The sequence below is a fragment of the Heterocephalus glaber genome, unplaced genomic scaffold (genome assembly GCF_053883595.1).
Source record: "Heterocephalus glaber isolate CG9 unplaced genomic scaffold, H.glaber_assembly_v1.0 deba00001504, whole genome shotgun sequence".
Classification (NCBI taxonomy): Eukaryota; Metazoa; Chordata; class Mammalia; order Rodentia; family Bathyergidae; genus Heterocephalus; species Heterocephalus glaber.
The window spans coordinates 69,392,210-69,406,419 of record NW_028258324.1 but is presented as its reverse complement, the minus strand read 5'-3'; the positions used below and the strand labels follow the sequence as shown (position 1 = coordinate 69,406,419).

The window sequence follows — 14,210 nt, the reverse complement described above, 5'->3', positions numbered from 1 at the left end:
GATATCCAAAGAAAGCAAATTGTTAATAAGAACATACTTTGAGTAACTTTTAAAAATTTTTAAAAGAGAATATATATATATATATATATATATATATATATATATATATATAGTGTGTGTGTGTGTGTGTGTGTGTGTGTGTGTGTGTTGCTAGGGACCAAACCCAAGGCCTCACATAAAATTTTAAATGCATTTTATTTGTATATAAAATTATATGTGTGTACACAGTGCCACGTGATATTTTAATAAATGTATATACATTATGTAATATTTAAATCAGGTTAAGGATATCTATTTCTTCAAACATTTATAATTTCTTTTTGGTGAAAATATCCCAAATCCTTTCTTCTAGATTCTTTGAAATGTAGAGGACATTATCATTACCCATAGTCGTCCTAGAATCAGAACTTACCTTATTTCTCCTAGTGAACTGTAACTTAGTAACCACTTGATCAAGTTTTCTCCATCTCTCCCTGCCCTGTACCTTCTCATCCTCTGGTGACCAATATGTTACTGTCCTCTTCTACAAGACCAATTAGTTGAGACTCTACATATGAGTGAGATCATACGGTACTTAAGTTTCCATGCCTGGCTTATTTCAGTTAACATAATGTTTTCCATTCCCACGTTGTTGCAAATGACAGGATTTCATCCTTTTATGACTAAATGCTATTCTGTTGTGCACATATACAACATTTATTTTCTTTATCCATTCATCCATTGATGGCCACCTAGGTTGTTGCTGTTTTTTGTGAATAGAGCCGCAATAAAAAGGAGAGTACAGACGCCTCTTTGACATACTGATTTCTTTTCCTTTGATATATATCCAGTAGTGGTATTGCTGGATCTTATATTAGTTCTATTTTTAATTTTTGGAGGAGCCATTAGACTGTTTTCAGAATGTCTATACTAATTTACATTCCCACCCACGGAACGCAAAGGATCCCTTCTTGCCATACCTTGCCAACATTTATTCTCTTTTCTTGTTTCTTTTGAGAAATGTCTATTTAGGTCCATTGCCCATTTTTGTTTGGATTTTGTTTTCTTTTGTTTTGGGGTTTTCTTGGTACCAGGGATCAAACTCGGGACCTTGTGCTTTCGAGGCAGGTGGAGGAACCATTGAGCTAAATCCCCAGCTCTCTGTTGCCCATTTTTAATTGGATTCTTTGTTTCTGCTTCTGACTTGAGTTCCTTACATAATTCTAACCCCTTATCAGATGTATGGTTTGCAAATATTTTCTCCCAGTCTGTAGATTATCTCTTCACCTTGCAGATTGCTTCCTTTGCTGTGCAAAAGCTTTTTAGTTTGCTCTGTGTGTGTCCCCACTAGCACAGAATTCTTAGAATACCTTGAAAGTCACAGCAACCTAACTCTGTTCCAAATCTAACCACCTAAAACTACCGTTAATTCTTTGGTTTTTATCTTTCCAAGCTTTTTTCTTGTGTGTGTCTATGTATCCTTTCAAAAAAAATTTAAAGCTGATGTTATATGTATTGTTCTAATCTTTTTATAATAATATACATTTTCTCATATTAGTAAATGATTTTCATTGCTGCACAGTATTTCATCGTGTGGAATAAACTTCAGTGTAACCGTTCATATCGTTTCAATGTTTTAATTATGTAAGTGGCAGTGCTGCAGGGTGGATGCTCAAGAAAGGGTAGCTCATGTCCTCCTCTTGTTTTCCCAGGTTTTCGTGGCCCCTCTTGCACTGGACCTCTGTCCTAAGAGTCTTCTGAGTGTCATCTCTCCACCTTGGTCACACTCATGGCACAATGGCCAGCCCTCAGGAGCACCTGAGCTGCTCCTCCTCTCCACACTTAGCCCTGAGTGACAACAAAACCTTCCACGGACACCAAGATGAGCTCGCAGCTATGGGGAACCACCCCTCACCCAAGCTCCCTGAGGACCAGCAGGAGAAGGGGGTTGTGCGAACAGAACTCATCGAGAGCGCGAACAGCCCCGTCACCACCACAGTGTTGACCAGTGTAAGCGAAGATTCCAGGGACCAGTTTGAGAATAGTGTTCTTCAGCTGAGGGAACAAGATGAATCGGAGACGGCTGTATCTCAGGGGAACAGCAGCACTGTGGACGGAGAGAACACCAGTGGAACTGAAGACATCAAGATTCAGTTCAGCAGGTCAGGCAGCGGCAGTGGTGGGTTTCTTGAAGGACTATTTGGATGCTTGAGGCCAGTGTGGAATATCATTGGGAAGGCATATTCCACTGATTACAAATTGCAGCAGCAAGGTAAGCTAAAGTGTGGGCTTGGAAGATGTTTCTTGCATAAATACACCATCATCATCACTACCACTACTGCCACTATTAACTGGATAATCTTTACTTTTTTTTTTTTTTTTTTTTTTTTGGTACCGGGGATCGAACTCGGGTCCTTGCTCTTGCCCAGCAGGCAGTGAAACCACTGAGCTAAATCCCCGGCCCAAACTGGATAATCTATAACATGTGGGTAAATTTAAACCTTGGTCAGATGACTACCTATCCTTTTGGACCTTCTGAATGGAACAAATTTACATTTGCTGGGGCTGGGGATTTAGCTCAGTGGTTCCGCCTCCTGCCTTGCAAGCACAAGGTCTCAAGTTCTATTCCTGATACCCAAAAAAAAGGAAATTTACATTTGCTGGATCTTCTGGAGCCCATCTTTTGTGGTTTTCCAGTCTAATGGTATTCAAAATAGAATACATACAAGACAATCCAAGAGTTACAAGAAGAGCTTGTCTTAGAGCTCCTGTTTATCTCATCATTTCAAATTTCTATTTTCATGCATCTCTTCAGATATAGCTGATATTCCAAGATAGTTGTGCAGGTATATCATTTATAAATAAATCAAGTTGTAAGTGCATGCTTAAAATTTTTTTACAGATAGTCTATATATATTTACTGACAGTAATATGCAATCTGTATTACTGATGACTAAAGTAGGGCTCAGTGGCACATTATAGTACCAGCTACTCAGAGGTATGGACAGAAGGACCACTTGAGCCCAGGAGTTTGAGGCCAGCTTAGGCAACATAATACCTTGTCTCAAAAAAGTTTGGTGGCCAGTGGACTAATTCAAAACTAGAAAGGGCCGGGGATTTAGCTCAGTGGTGCTGCCACCTGCCTCGCAAGGTCCCAAGTTCGATCCCTGGTACAAAAAAAAAAGAAAGAAAAAAACTATACAGGAGCCACGTGGTAATAGCCCAGAAGATGACAGGACTACCTTATTACAATAAAAAGGAATTACTGTCTTATGATAAAGGTGTAGAAAGCTCACATTTTGAAAAACAAATTATCTAACCAATCTTGAGACTCTTATTATCTAGATCTCACAGCTTTTCAAGTAGTGAATTTTTAACCTCCATGGTAGAGAACATGTATACTCAGATACTTCACCCCAAGTATTATGGTTTTCCAGTAGAAGGAACACATAGCCTTGCTGTTCTTTACAGCTTCATTTTATTCTCTAAAAGAATATTTTGATAACAAAAATAATGTATGCATGAAGCTTTGAAAATACAGGCAAGTTCCGCCCAAGAAAATTAAAATAATCTGTGGTCCTCAGTCTCTTGAGAATAACCACCATTAACTTTAAGAATATAAATGGGGGTGGCTTCTCAGTGGTAGAGCACTTGCCTAGGTCCACAGCACTAGGTTTGAGCTCCAGCACTGGGGGGGAAAGGAACATATTATGTTATCTATTTGTGCATGTGTACATACTTTTTAAGAAATCAAATCATACTGTTTTGTAACATTTTTTCACTTCATATTGTGAATATTTTTCATTTTTTAAATATAATAATTTGGCATCATTTTAATGGCTTACATAATATTAAGTTCAAGCAATCCCCTATTGCTAGACAATTTGTTTGTATTTTTAGTGATCAGAAGGCATGTTGCCATGAACTTTTGTCTGTTACTTTTTTTTGCACACATTTTTGATTAGTCCTTAAATTCCTAGAAGAGTTGGATTGAAAAGATGTGTTGTTGGGGCCGGGGTTTCGGTGCCTGCTGCGCAAGCACAAGGACCCGAGTTTGATCCCCAGTACCAAAAACAAAAAGAAAAGAAAAGATGTGTTGTTTTTAAGGCCTTTGATATGCATCATAGTAGTCTTATTTAAATGATTTTGTTTTTGTATTCTTTCATCAAGAAATTCTGGAAGGAAAAAAATACAGGCCAAAAAATGAGATTGTTTTATTTATTTACTCTCTGCACCTCCCTTAAAAACCCATCTATCTTTTAGTCACAATTATTGACAACTTTTCAGACCAGCCTGTTGACATCAGTCACATTGTGCATTCTGCTTCCTGTTTCTGAAGCACATTCTCTTAAGCCAAATGCCAGCTTCCTGTATTCATTCCTCATAAGTATATTGGGGTTTACTAGCAATCCCAGGTGCTTTTCAGGATTTGTCTACCACAACATCTATTTCTGTTCAGTGTAGAAATTCTTTGTCAGTTTTGTGTCTCTTTCCTACATATTCCAATACCCTCCAATGTCTGTTCCCCTCTATGATTTTAAGGTTTATAGAAATTAAAATTGTTCCGTGTGACACCCATGTTAACCAGTATTATTCCTTTTAAAAGTAGGAATAAGGATTAGCACAGATAGAAAAATAAAAAATACTTTTCTTAATATCCATATTTTATTATTTTTTAACATTCCCTATGCTCTGCTTAGACACACAACTTACTTATATCTACTTATGGAATAAACTGTGTTTGGTTTTGGGGGTCTTGACTTGTCTATTCTCATACTTATTTGGGGGATATTTTTGAGGTCTCAATATCCAAATGCATCAAAATCTGAATCTCGAAATGAGATTCAGATTTACAAACAGGGGCAACAGATACCTCCAATATGTCTGCTAAAGGAGCCTTTTCATTTGTGCATTGTTCTACAGACTTGCATTTAATTTGTCTCCCAAATGATCATGTGATGTCAGAAAGGCTTCTTTCAGGAATAATTAAGAAAAGATCTAGTCAGCTTAAGACTTCCAAGGGTTCAGCAGATGCCTAACTCTTCGGCAGATTGCAGGATCGCCTGCTGAGGACTGGTGTTGCTCTGGCCTGAAAAGAGATTCGCCAGCCAGAAACTGAACGGAGTGTTTTCCTTATCAGTTCTGGGACCAGGGAGCTAATCTTTAATCCTGCCTTGCAGTGCATCAAAGGATAACATATGTAACAAACAGATGTGTCCCTACATTTGGCACTTATGAGGAAACTTCACTAGATTTAAAAAATTTGAAAGATGTCCTCATTTCTCCTTGAAAATGTTAACAGTGAAACTGAAGTAAGGTAGTGCAGATTATTGAAATCTTTATTGCCAAATAGTTTCCAGTCTCAAAGCAGGCATTTTGATAGCCACGAATGAATAAACAAAGAAGTTTCACCTTAAAGTGGGTGAGCATGAGGGTTTTTCTCAGTCCTAGTGATCATTAAATAGAGATAGTAATTAGAGTGATGTAGAAAAGATAAAATCTGGAGGACAGTAGCGATGGGACAGATATAAATGCAGCAAAACATCTAGGACCAACCTTAGCGAGAGTATCACTAGTTCCCCAGTGGGAGGTGAGTTCCCTCCCTTGATGAATATGTGGGGGTGCACGGTTTATCCACCCTTATTACTCCCTTCCCCCACACTGTCAACCCTTGGCTCCCTACTAAGCATGCACGCAGACTAGGAGATGAGTAGAGACAACTCAATTTACATCAATTCATTTTACTTCTGGCAATTAGTTCCACTAGAAAGATCGATGGAAGCACACTGAAAGATTATTGTATTTTGCACTCTGTGTTATTCAATTATTAACGCCATATCCTTCACTTTTTCCTGGATAATTAAGGCTTGGCTGAATGTAGCTGAATAACAGACACGAGCCACTATTGGTGTAGGAGAATTTTATTATTTATTATAATATTTTGAATGGTTGGTACCTGAATGCTAAATGTATTTATTATTTTAATAATCCATTTATTTCTCATTTTATAAAAATACTAAATAATAGGCACTGTTTCTTAAAATACAGTAATTACATTGTAAGTATTACAAAGCAATATGAAAAGAAAGGATAGTGAACATATTACTTTGGAACCATTGAATAATAATATGGTTAAAAATTCATTTAGATCTGTCCTCACACCATACACCAAAATAAACTCCAGATGTGTATAAAGGTTAATTTTTTAAAAATCAACTATAGATAACTTTTAAAAAATAGATTAGGCAGGGCCAGGGATTTAGCTCAGTGGTTCCGTCCCCTGCCTTGCAAGCGCAAGGACCCGAGTTCGATCCCTGGTACCAAAAAAAAAAAAAAAATAGATTAGGCAGTGGAGCAAATTACAAAAGAAATGATAAATTATACAAAATAGTTTGCTCCAAAATAATAAACCTAGAAGAAAAAGGCTTGTAAAAATATTCTCTTCTCCACCGTCTGCCTCGTAGGCTCAAGGTCCTGAGTTCGATCCCCAGTACCAAAATATATATATATATATATATATATATTCTCTTCATTTGTATCAAAGAAACAGAGAGAAAGAGCTTCTTCAAATTTATGAGAACTATGAGACCCTCATAGATAACTGGGCAAGGAGGTTTCCACAGTTAATAGAAAGAAGATGTATTAAACAAATGTGTAGAAAATACTCTGTATTATGGACCAACTAGTGCAAGCTTATAAAACACTATTTTATACTTAGTCAAGTTAGAACCCAAAAATAATTGATAATACTGCTAGCAGACTTATGGTAAAACCCAACATCGTCAAGGCTGGGGATTTAGCTCAGTGATGCTGCCGCCTGTCTTGCAAGCACAAGGTTCCAAGTTTGATCCCCGGTACCAAAAACAAAAAAACAAAAAAACAAAAAAAACAGCCAGAGATTTAGCTCAGTGGTTCTGGTGCCTGCCTCGCAAGTGCAAGGTCCCAAGTTCAATCCCCAGTACCAAAAAAAAAAAAAAAGCCAACATCATCATACTTCACTACTATCAACAAAAACTAGTAAATCCTTTTGGATAGCATTTTGGAATAGATTCCAAGAGTCAGGAAACATTTTACTCTTTAACCTAGGAAGTGAATCTGAAGAGATAAGGTAAAGAAAAAAATCGAATTTAAATGATGACGAATACATAACACATGGATCAAGTAGAAAATTTTAGAAAAAGACACCCAACATTGCACTAGTTTTAGTAGTTGTATTAAAAATTAAGCTACTTGAGGGCTGGGGATTTAGCTCAGTGGTTCTGGTGCCTGCCTTGAAAGCACAAGGTCCCAAGTTCAATCCCCAGTACCAAAAAAAAAAATTAAAAATTAAGCTTCTTGTCCCAGAATTCAGTAATAGTATTTTATTCAGCCACTATACGTATCCATATTCAAAGCAGCCAAGCCCATAACTTGCTGTTTCTTCCCAAATCTCACTTGGTGTCATTTATTCCTTTGGTGATTTCATATTGAGCTATTTGTATCTTAGAGAGATTTCCTTTTATATAGCATCTATTCATTTTCAATAGAGCAGAAACCTTTAATACTAAAAAGGAAGAATGGGGTGAATGCCTATGCTATAAAACACCTTCGCTATAATTTTTTTTCTGCTCCATGTAGCTATATTAGAAACCTCATTTTATTAAGAATCTGACAGCCTGTCTCTGCTCTTTCTTCATCAACATAGTACACAGTGAGTTGATTTGCTTTCAAGACAGGAATATCTTCAAAGTCAAGTCAACACCACTTTATTTGGTGTTCTGCAAAGAGTGACCTTTTAGTGGTCTGATGAGAATCTCCCATAACCTTCAACATTGTCATCACCCTGCTCCTCATGCCATGGGGCTTCTGGCTCTTTGATGTTCAGTTCTTACCTATACTAATGCTCTGGTAAGAAGGGAGGCACAGAGGAGGATTGATGGATGCATTATTACATTTCATGAGATTACAAGTATGTATCAGTGAATTTTTGGAGTGCTTTATCTTAAAAGAAAATTCATTATAAAAGTGGTATAAGCTTATGATAAAAATATTAATATAGGCCGGGGATTTAGCTCAGTAGTGCTATGCCTGCCTCACAAGTACAAGGTCCTCAGTTTGATCCCCAGTACTGGAAAAAAAATTTTTTTAATAAAAAAATAAAAATATTAATTCAGAAAAGGAGGAAGAAACAACGTAAGTCACAAGTAGTGTCATTTAGAAATGTCCTCTGTTAAATTTTGGTGCAAAAAAAAGTAAACTCTTAAGAAAAAGAAAAGCTTGAAAATCCTGTGAGACTTGAGCAATGATCCACTCAGCTACTTCATGAAAGGCTGGGTGGTAGAGTGAGAAAACACTCCCTGGAAATGCCAGGCTTTGGGGTTCAGGGCCCAGTTAGCCACTTACAGCCATAGGGCCTTGGGTAATTCATTTAACCACCATATGCCTAGTTTCCTGAACTTTAAATACTGTATTACAATCAGGCCAGATTTTTAGAGTTGTTGTAAGGGTTAAACATACACTATATGTAAAGTACTATGCTGGTGCCTGGTGTAAGTCCTCGGAAGGTAAATACAACATAAGTATTATGCATAGTTAGGTTCTTGGCAGAATGTCGTAAGCTTATTCAGCAAGGATTCATTGAGCATCTGCACTGGAAATTCGAAAAGGAATAAAACACCTGTAAGGGTTATGGGGTGGGAATAGTGGTGTAGAGGCAGACAGGAAAGTTGGCTGAACATGCAAGCTTAAGGGTGGAGCAGGGTCAGAGGCCTGTGAGACGCGTGCCAGGAGGAGAGAACACTGAGCTCTCACCAATCTGTTGACTTCAGTGATTAAAGCCAGGATGCAAACTAGTATATATCAATATCTGATCTATAGTTCCGAGGCCCATAGAAAGACTGTTTCTGCTGGGGGAGTCAGAGGGCAGGGTCGCTCCAGGTGATGATGAAATGGGTCCGATCAGCGTGGCTTTGTAGGATGGTACCCGTGAAGATTCTAAGATCTCATCAAGCTTGTTTTCTCCTTGTGTGCCTAGATACTTGGGAAGTGCCATTTGAGGAGATCTCAGAGCTACAGTGGCTGGGTAGTGGAGCCCAGGGAGCCGTCTTCCTGGGCAAATTCCGAGCAGAAGAGGTGGCCATCAAGAAAGTTAGAGAACAGAATGAGACGGATATCAAGCATTTGAGGAAGTTGAAGCACCCTAACATCATCGCCTTCAAGTAGGTCAAGGCTTTTTTTTTTTTTTTTAAGAAATAGAGTTACTTTCTTTCCCCAAATATATGCACATAAGTTCCTGATTTCAAAGACATTTCGGGAATATACAATAGGCTTAGCACTGTGCTAGGTGCTTTGGGACAGTACTAAAGAACTATTAAAGCTGGGTGCAGCAACATACACCTGTAAACGTAGTACTCTAGGAGGGTTAGGCAGCAGCAGTCAAGCCCAGGGTGGGCAACTTAGTGAGACCTTGTCTCAAACACACATACACACACACACACACACACATGCATGCGTGCTCTCAAACTGGACGGTTGCACATGCCTGTAATCCCTGCACTCAGGAGGCTGAGGCAGGAGGATCACTGTGAGTTCAAAGCCAGCCTGGCCCACACAGTGAGTTCAAGACCAGCCTGAGGGCCGGGGATTTAGCTCAGTGGTTTTGCTGCCCGCTGCACAAGTGCAAGGACCCAAGTTGAATCCCCGGTACCAAAAGAAAAAAACCAGCCTGAACTATATAGCAAGATCCTGCCCCAGAATTAATTTTATTTGAAAAATAAATAAATAAAAAGGGCTGGAGATTTAGCTCAGTGTGAAAGCCCTGGACTCAGTCCCTCATACCACAAAAAAAAAAGAAAGAAAGAAAGAAAGAAAGAAAGAAAGAAAGAAAGAAAGAAAGAAAGAAAACAGAAAAACCAAAGCCACATAAAAGCTCATAATTCCGAGTCACGACTGTAAGCATCTTTTAAGCTAGCTCATTTTCCCAAAACCTGTGCTTCAAGAAAGGGATACACACGGAGGTAGGAGGTAGATTGCAGGCAGCCAGATCTTCTGCGTCAACCTCACTTATCAATGGGATGACAAAGGTCATTTCAAGGTAATCTGAACATCCTCAAATTTAATTTTAAAAAAACAAAGTTGGGCTGGGAATTTAGCTCAGTAGTTCCGTCACCTGCCTTGCAAGAGCAAAGACCCAAGTTCCATCCCTGATACCAAAAAACAAACAAACAAATTAAAAACACAAAGTTAATGTCTGAAGCGATCAGAAAATGACAGTCCTTGTACAATAGATATTAATTAGTTTCCATTATCATCAGTTCTCAATTACTAAATTGTAATAGTCTCAGGTTTTCTTGAACCTCTTATCTAGTAATGCCACACACAGTTTTTTAAATCTAATGATAGTAGAATTATTGGCGATATTAAGTTATATGTTATATTTCACAAAATATTTTATTTTCAGGAGTGTACAAACATATCTCTCTAGTTAAACCATTATTTTCTCAATATTGATTGGAATCCCTAACAGAAAGGAAAGTCGAAGGTAGATTTGTGGAAGTCACCAAATTTGAAAATGCCGAACTCTAAATACATGTATTCTCTTTCTCTTAAGCTCCCTCCTTCGCTCGACAGCCTTCAAATGTTGCCACTGCCCTGAACAAATGAATGGGAAGTGGTTTTAGAGGACAATAGTAAAGAACAGAAATTGTAGTCTTGAAGTGGAGTGAAGGTTTAGAAACTACAGCTTCTGGCAAATTTGATATATATTTTTCAATCCTGGAAAATAGTTTAACTGATGAGACTATAGTTAAAAGAAGTGAAATATACTATGAATTTCCCTTCCCTAAAGGAGAAGCCACTTTTCCTGGCAGCCTCAAGAGGGATCCTTCGTCTGTAAAACTATCATGACGAAGCTCAAATTGTCATGTGATAAGTCTTCATTGGAATCATAGCCCTAAAGTAAGGAAAAGACATCTTGGGTACAGGTTTGATAGAACAGATTTGTACTATGTAAATGTACTGAGGTGAAGTTTTTATTTCCTCACAAGACCTTGGTGGAAGGGAAAATGCGAGTAAAAAGAGGCGTTCAACTGGAATACCAAAAGATGGAAGGAAGCGTTCGGACTCATTTCCTTGTGCAAGGGACACTGGTTCGAGGGCATGAGAGAGAGCTTCAGCTGCTGCTGTATTTCTCTCATTATGGGTCTAGTGAGGCCATGAGGAAGTGAGACTAAATGAAATGCTATAGCAACCAACTGTAATTTTTCCAAAGAAGATAAATTTCAGAAGATAATAGAAAGACTTTGCAGTAGATAGACTAAGAGACCCTCTTCTTTCCTTCATTTTACTTCTCTGAAAGGATTACACTTTTTGCATGCTGTTCCCTCCAAGTGGAAGAAAAGGCCATAACCTTTTGAGCTCAGATCAGTAGGTTGAGGCTAAGAGTACAGTATTCTAGAGGCAGCATGGCTTTTTGGCCTCCTGAAATGATCTAGAATATGCCTCCCGGGTAAGAAGAGAGCATTCTGGGAGGGTGCCCTGGGTAAGGGAAAGTAGGAATGTATCCTAAAAGAATGGATGAGTGAGAAGCTTTATTTGTCCTTCCTTGCCTTTGCTTCTTCCATTCTCCTCTTAGTCTTTCCTTCCCTAACCCTTCTAATGATCTTACTTCCACATTTAGTTTTCAGCATTTTGAGCAAGCATTGCTGTGCTAGTACCCAACTCTTTAAGGTGAAGATACTTGAACAGTCTTTACCTCTACATGGAAAACAATAGTGAGACTGTGTCCCCAGCCCATTACACCACACTCTTGGGGCACTGTGCAGTGTTATGTGTGCACCCGTCTGTTCCATGTGTTGTTGGCCAATGAATCACATTCAGGACTGTCTGGAAGATACAAGGCCATGACTAGATTTTAACATGTCTCTCTAGATACTGATTTCTGTGCTTCCAGCTTCTTTTGAAGTTCATAGGAACCATGCACAGAAAGGGAAGTACAAGATAAAAATACTATACTTTTTTCTTCCTTTTTTTTAGTAATCTTTTAAGAAAATCCAACGTGACTCTTCCTAATGAAATGCAGTGCCAAGGGAAGAAAAGGTAGCAATTAGAATTAAGTGATTATTAAGCTGCTATTTATAGGTACTAAGAATCCTTGTCATAGTACAGAGACTGTTTCTCATTTCATTTGTCAGTCAAGAGAGATGAAAAGTTTATAACACACCACTCTTAGACCCTCTCTATATTTGTGTGACAATTTAAAACATAGTTAAATAGGATGCTAAATTCCTTTAAACAAATACTTATCTTGATATTCTTAAGCACATTACTCCTTTCCTTTTCATTACATCTCTGCAATGATAATTAAACTTAGTTGCTGTGTACTTGTACTCCACTGAGATTTTATAAAAGTCAAATAACAGATACTTGAAATTTTTTCATTAAAAATCAAGATGAAAATTCTAGGCAGCCTAGAAAATGGCTTGGCAGTAATAGAAATAGTTTTACAGCATTTGACAGGCGCATCAAAGCAGGGAAAATGGAGACTAATTAAATTCTTCATAACCTGCTGTTGTTACAAGACCTTCACATAATCAGTACTCAAGTCATGGCTTCTAAATTCTTTCCTCACTTGCAGCAGCATGAGAAATAGGACATGAATCACCACCTGGATGTCTTCTAGACAATACTCTGTTAACTTTTCTAGAAGGTTTTAAGAAAGGCGTACATTCCCTTCAGAGGTGGAACACAGAGAATTACATACTATAATTTTTCCTTTCAACTTAAGAACAAAACTGTGAAGTAGAGCTAATATAATTTTTCCACTTTTATGAGATAATGGTAATAACATAGGAATCCCCAAAATGCTTGTCTATCCAGAAGTTAAAAAGCTAAGAAAGGAGACAGTATAGTACAGTGAGAGGAAAGGAGGCAGGCTTTGAGGTTAGATTGAATTTGAATCTGTAACTTATTATTTGTATGAACTACCAATAGCTGTGGTTAAGATGAGCCTCTTTCATTCTGAGCCTTACCTGTAAAAATGCTAAGGCAGGAGGATCACAAGTTCGAGCCCAGCACAGGCAACTGAGTGACTCTGTCTCAAAATAAAAATATAAAAAGAGCTGAGAATGGGCTGGGATTTATCTTAGTGGTTCCAGCGCCTGCCTCGCAGGCACAAGGTCCAGAGTTCGATCCCTGGTACCAAAAAAAAAGAGCTGAGAATGTACTTCGGTGTGAAGGCCCCAAGTTCGATCCCCATTATTGCAAAAACAAAACAAACAACAGAAACAAAACAGAACAACCTAATGGCTGCTGTGTCATAGGAACTTGAAAGAAAGAGCTTTCTGGACTGGAATAATCAGGAAAGGCTTCAAGGAAGACAGAGGAAAGGATGAAAATGTAGGCTGTGTGGAGGTCGAATATGTTTTATAATATTTCCATTCTAAACAAATGGTTTTCAAAGACTATATAAGGTAGAAAATTGATTCTTTTGGGCCCTCAGTCTAGTTATTTTCAATTTCAGTAATTTAAAATTCAACAAATAATAATAAAATAGCAATATTTTGTTTGAATGCTCTGTACACTGCATATAAAACCCTCTCTCTACATTTAAAAGAAGATATTTTAAATTATTCTTAACAATCTAAAACCACACAAGCCTGTGCAAGCCTCAGAAATAAATACTGTTTGTTCCAGAATGCAATCGTCCTGCATAAAATCACCACCTACAGTACAGCCTATAGATATCTGGAGTGAAGAGAACAAAATAAAATTGTCTATATGCATAATAGAGTAACCTGTAGAACAGAAAACTTCAATACTAATTCAAGCATCAGAAAAAATTACTTATATACATTTTTTAATCACTGGGGTAGAGAATTGGTCTTTATTAAATATTCTTAAAATATAAATATATATACACATCTGTTTGTATGGGTCCATTTATGTACATGCTTATGTTTCCTTGAAAGGGGTGTGTGCACTCAGGCGCCATGTTACTGCATTATCATGGAGTACTGTGCTCATGGACAACTGTACGAGGTCTTGCGAGCTGGCAGGAAGATCACACCTCGACTGCTAGTAGACTGGTCCACAGGAATTGCAAGTGGAATGAATTATTTGCATCTCCATAAAATTATTCATCGTGATCTGAAATCACCTAAGTGAGTTCATCTATTCTGTTTTGTTATTTGAAATAAGAATTGAAATAATAATTGAAGTTTTCAGACATCATACTTATAGTTTAGAGTAAGTCAG

At 37.8% G+C, this 14,210-nt stretch overlaps 1 protein-coding gene across 3 annotated transcripts in view; it reads left to right on the top strand.

The window, feature by feature from the left end:
* Map3k13 (mitogen-activated protein kinase kinase kinase 13) overlaps window positions 1-14,210 on the top strand; it is a 123,289-nt gene that overhangs the window by 79,789 nt on the left and 29,290 nt on the right. For 2 of the 3 annotated variants that reach the window (XM_004834849.4, XM_004834848.3), the window contains exons 2-4: window positions 1,692-2,251; window positions 8,993-9,176; window positions 13,925-14,116. In XM_004834849.4, coding sequence (XP_004834906.1) covers window positions 1,777-2,251; window positions 8,993-9,176; window positions 13,925-14,116 — 851 coding nt within the window. In that variant the 5' untranslated portion in view covers window positions 1,692-1,776. Of the gene's footprint in view, window positions 1-1,691; window positions 2,252-8,992; window positions 9,177-13,924; window positions 14,117-14,210 lie in introns of those variants that run through there. The other variant, XM_087187030.1, reaches the window with a different exon arrangement.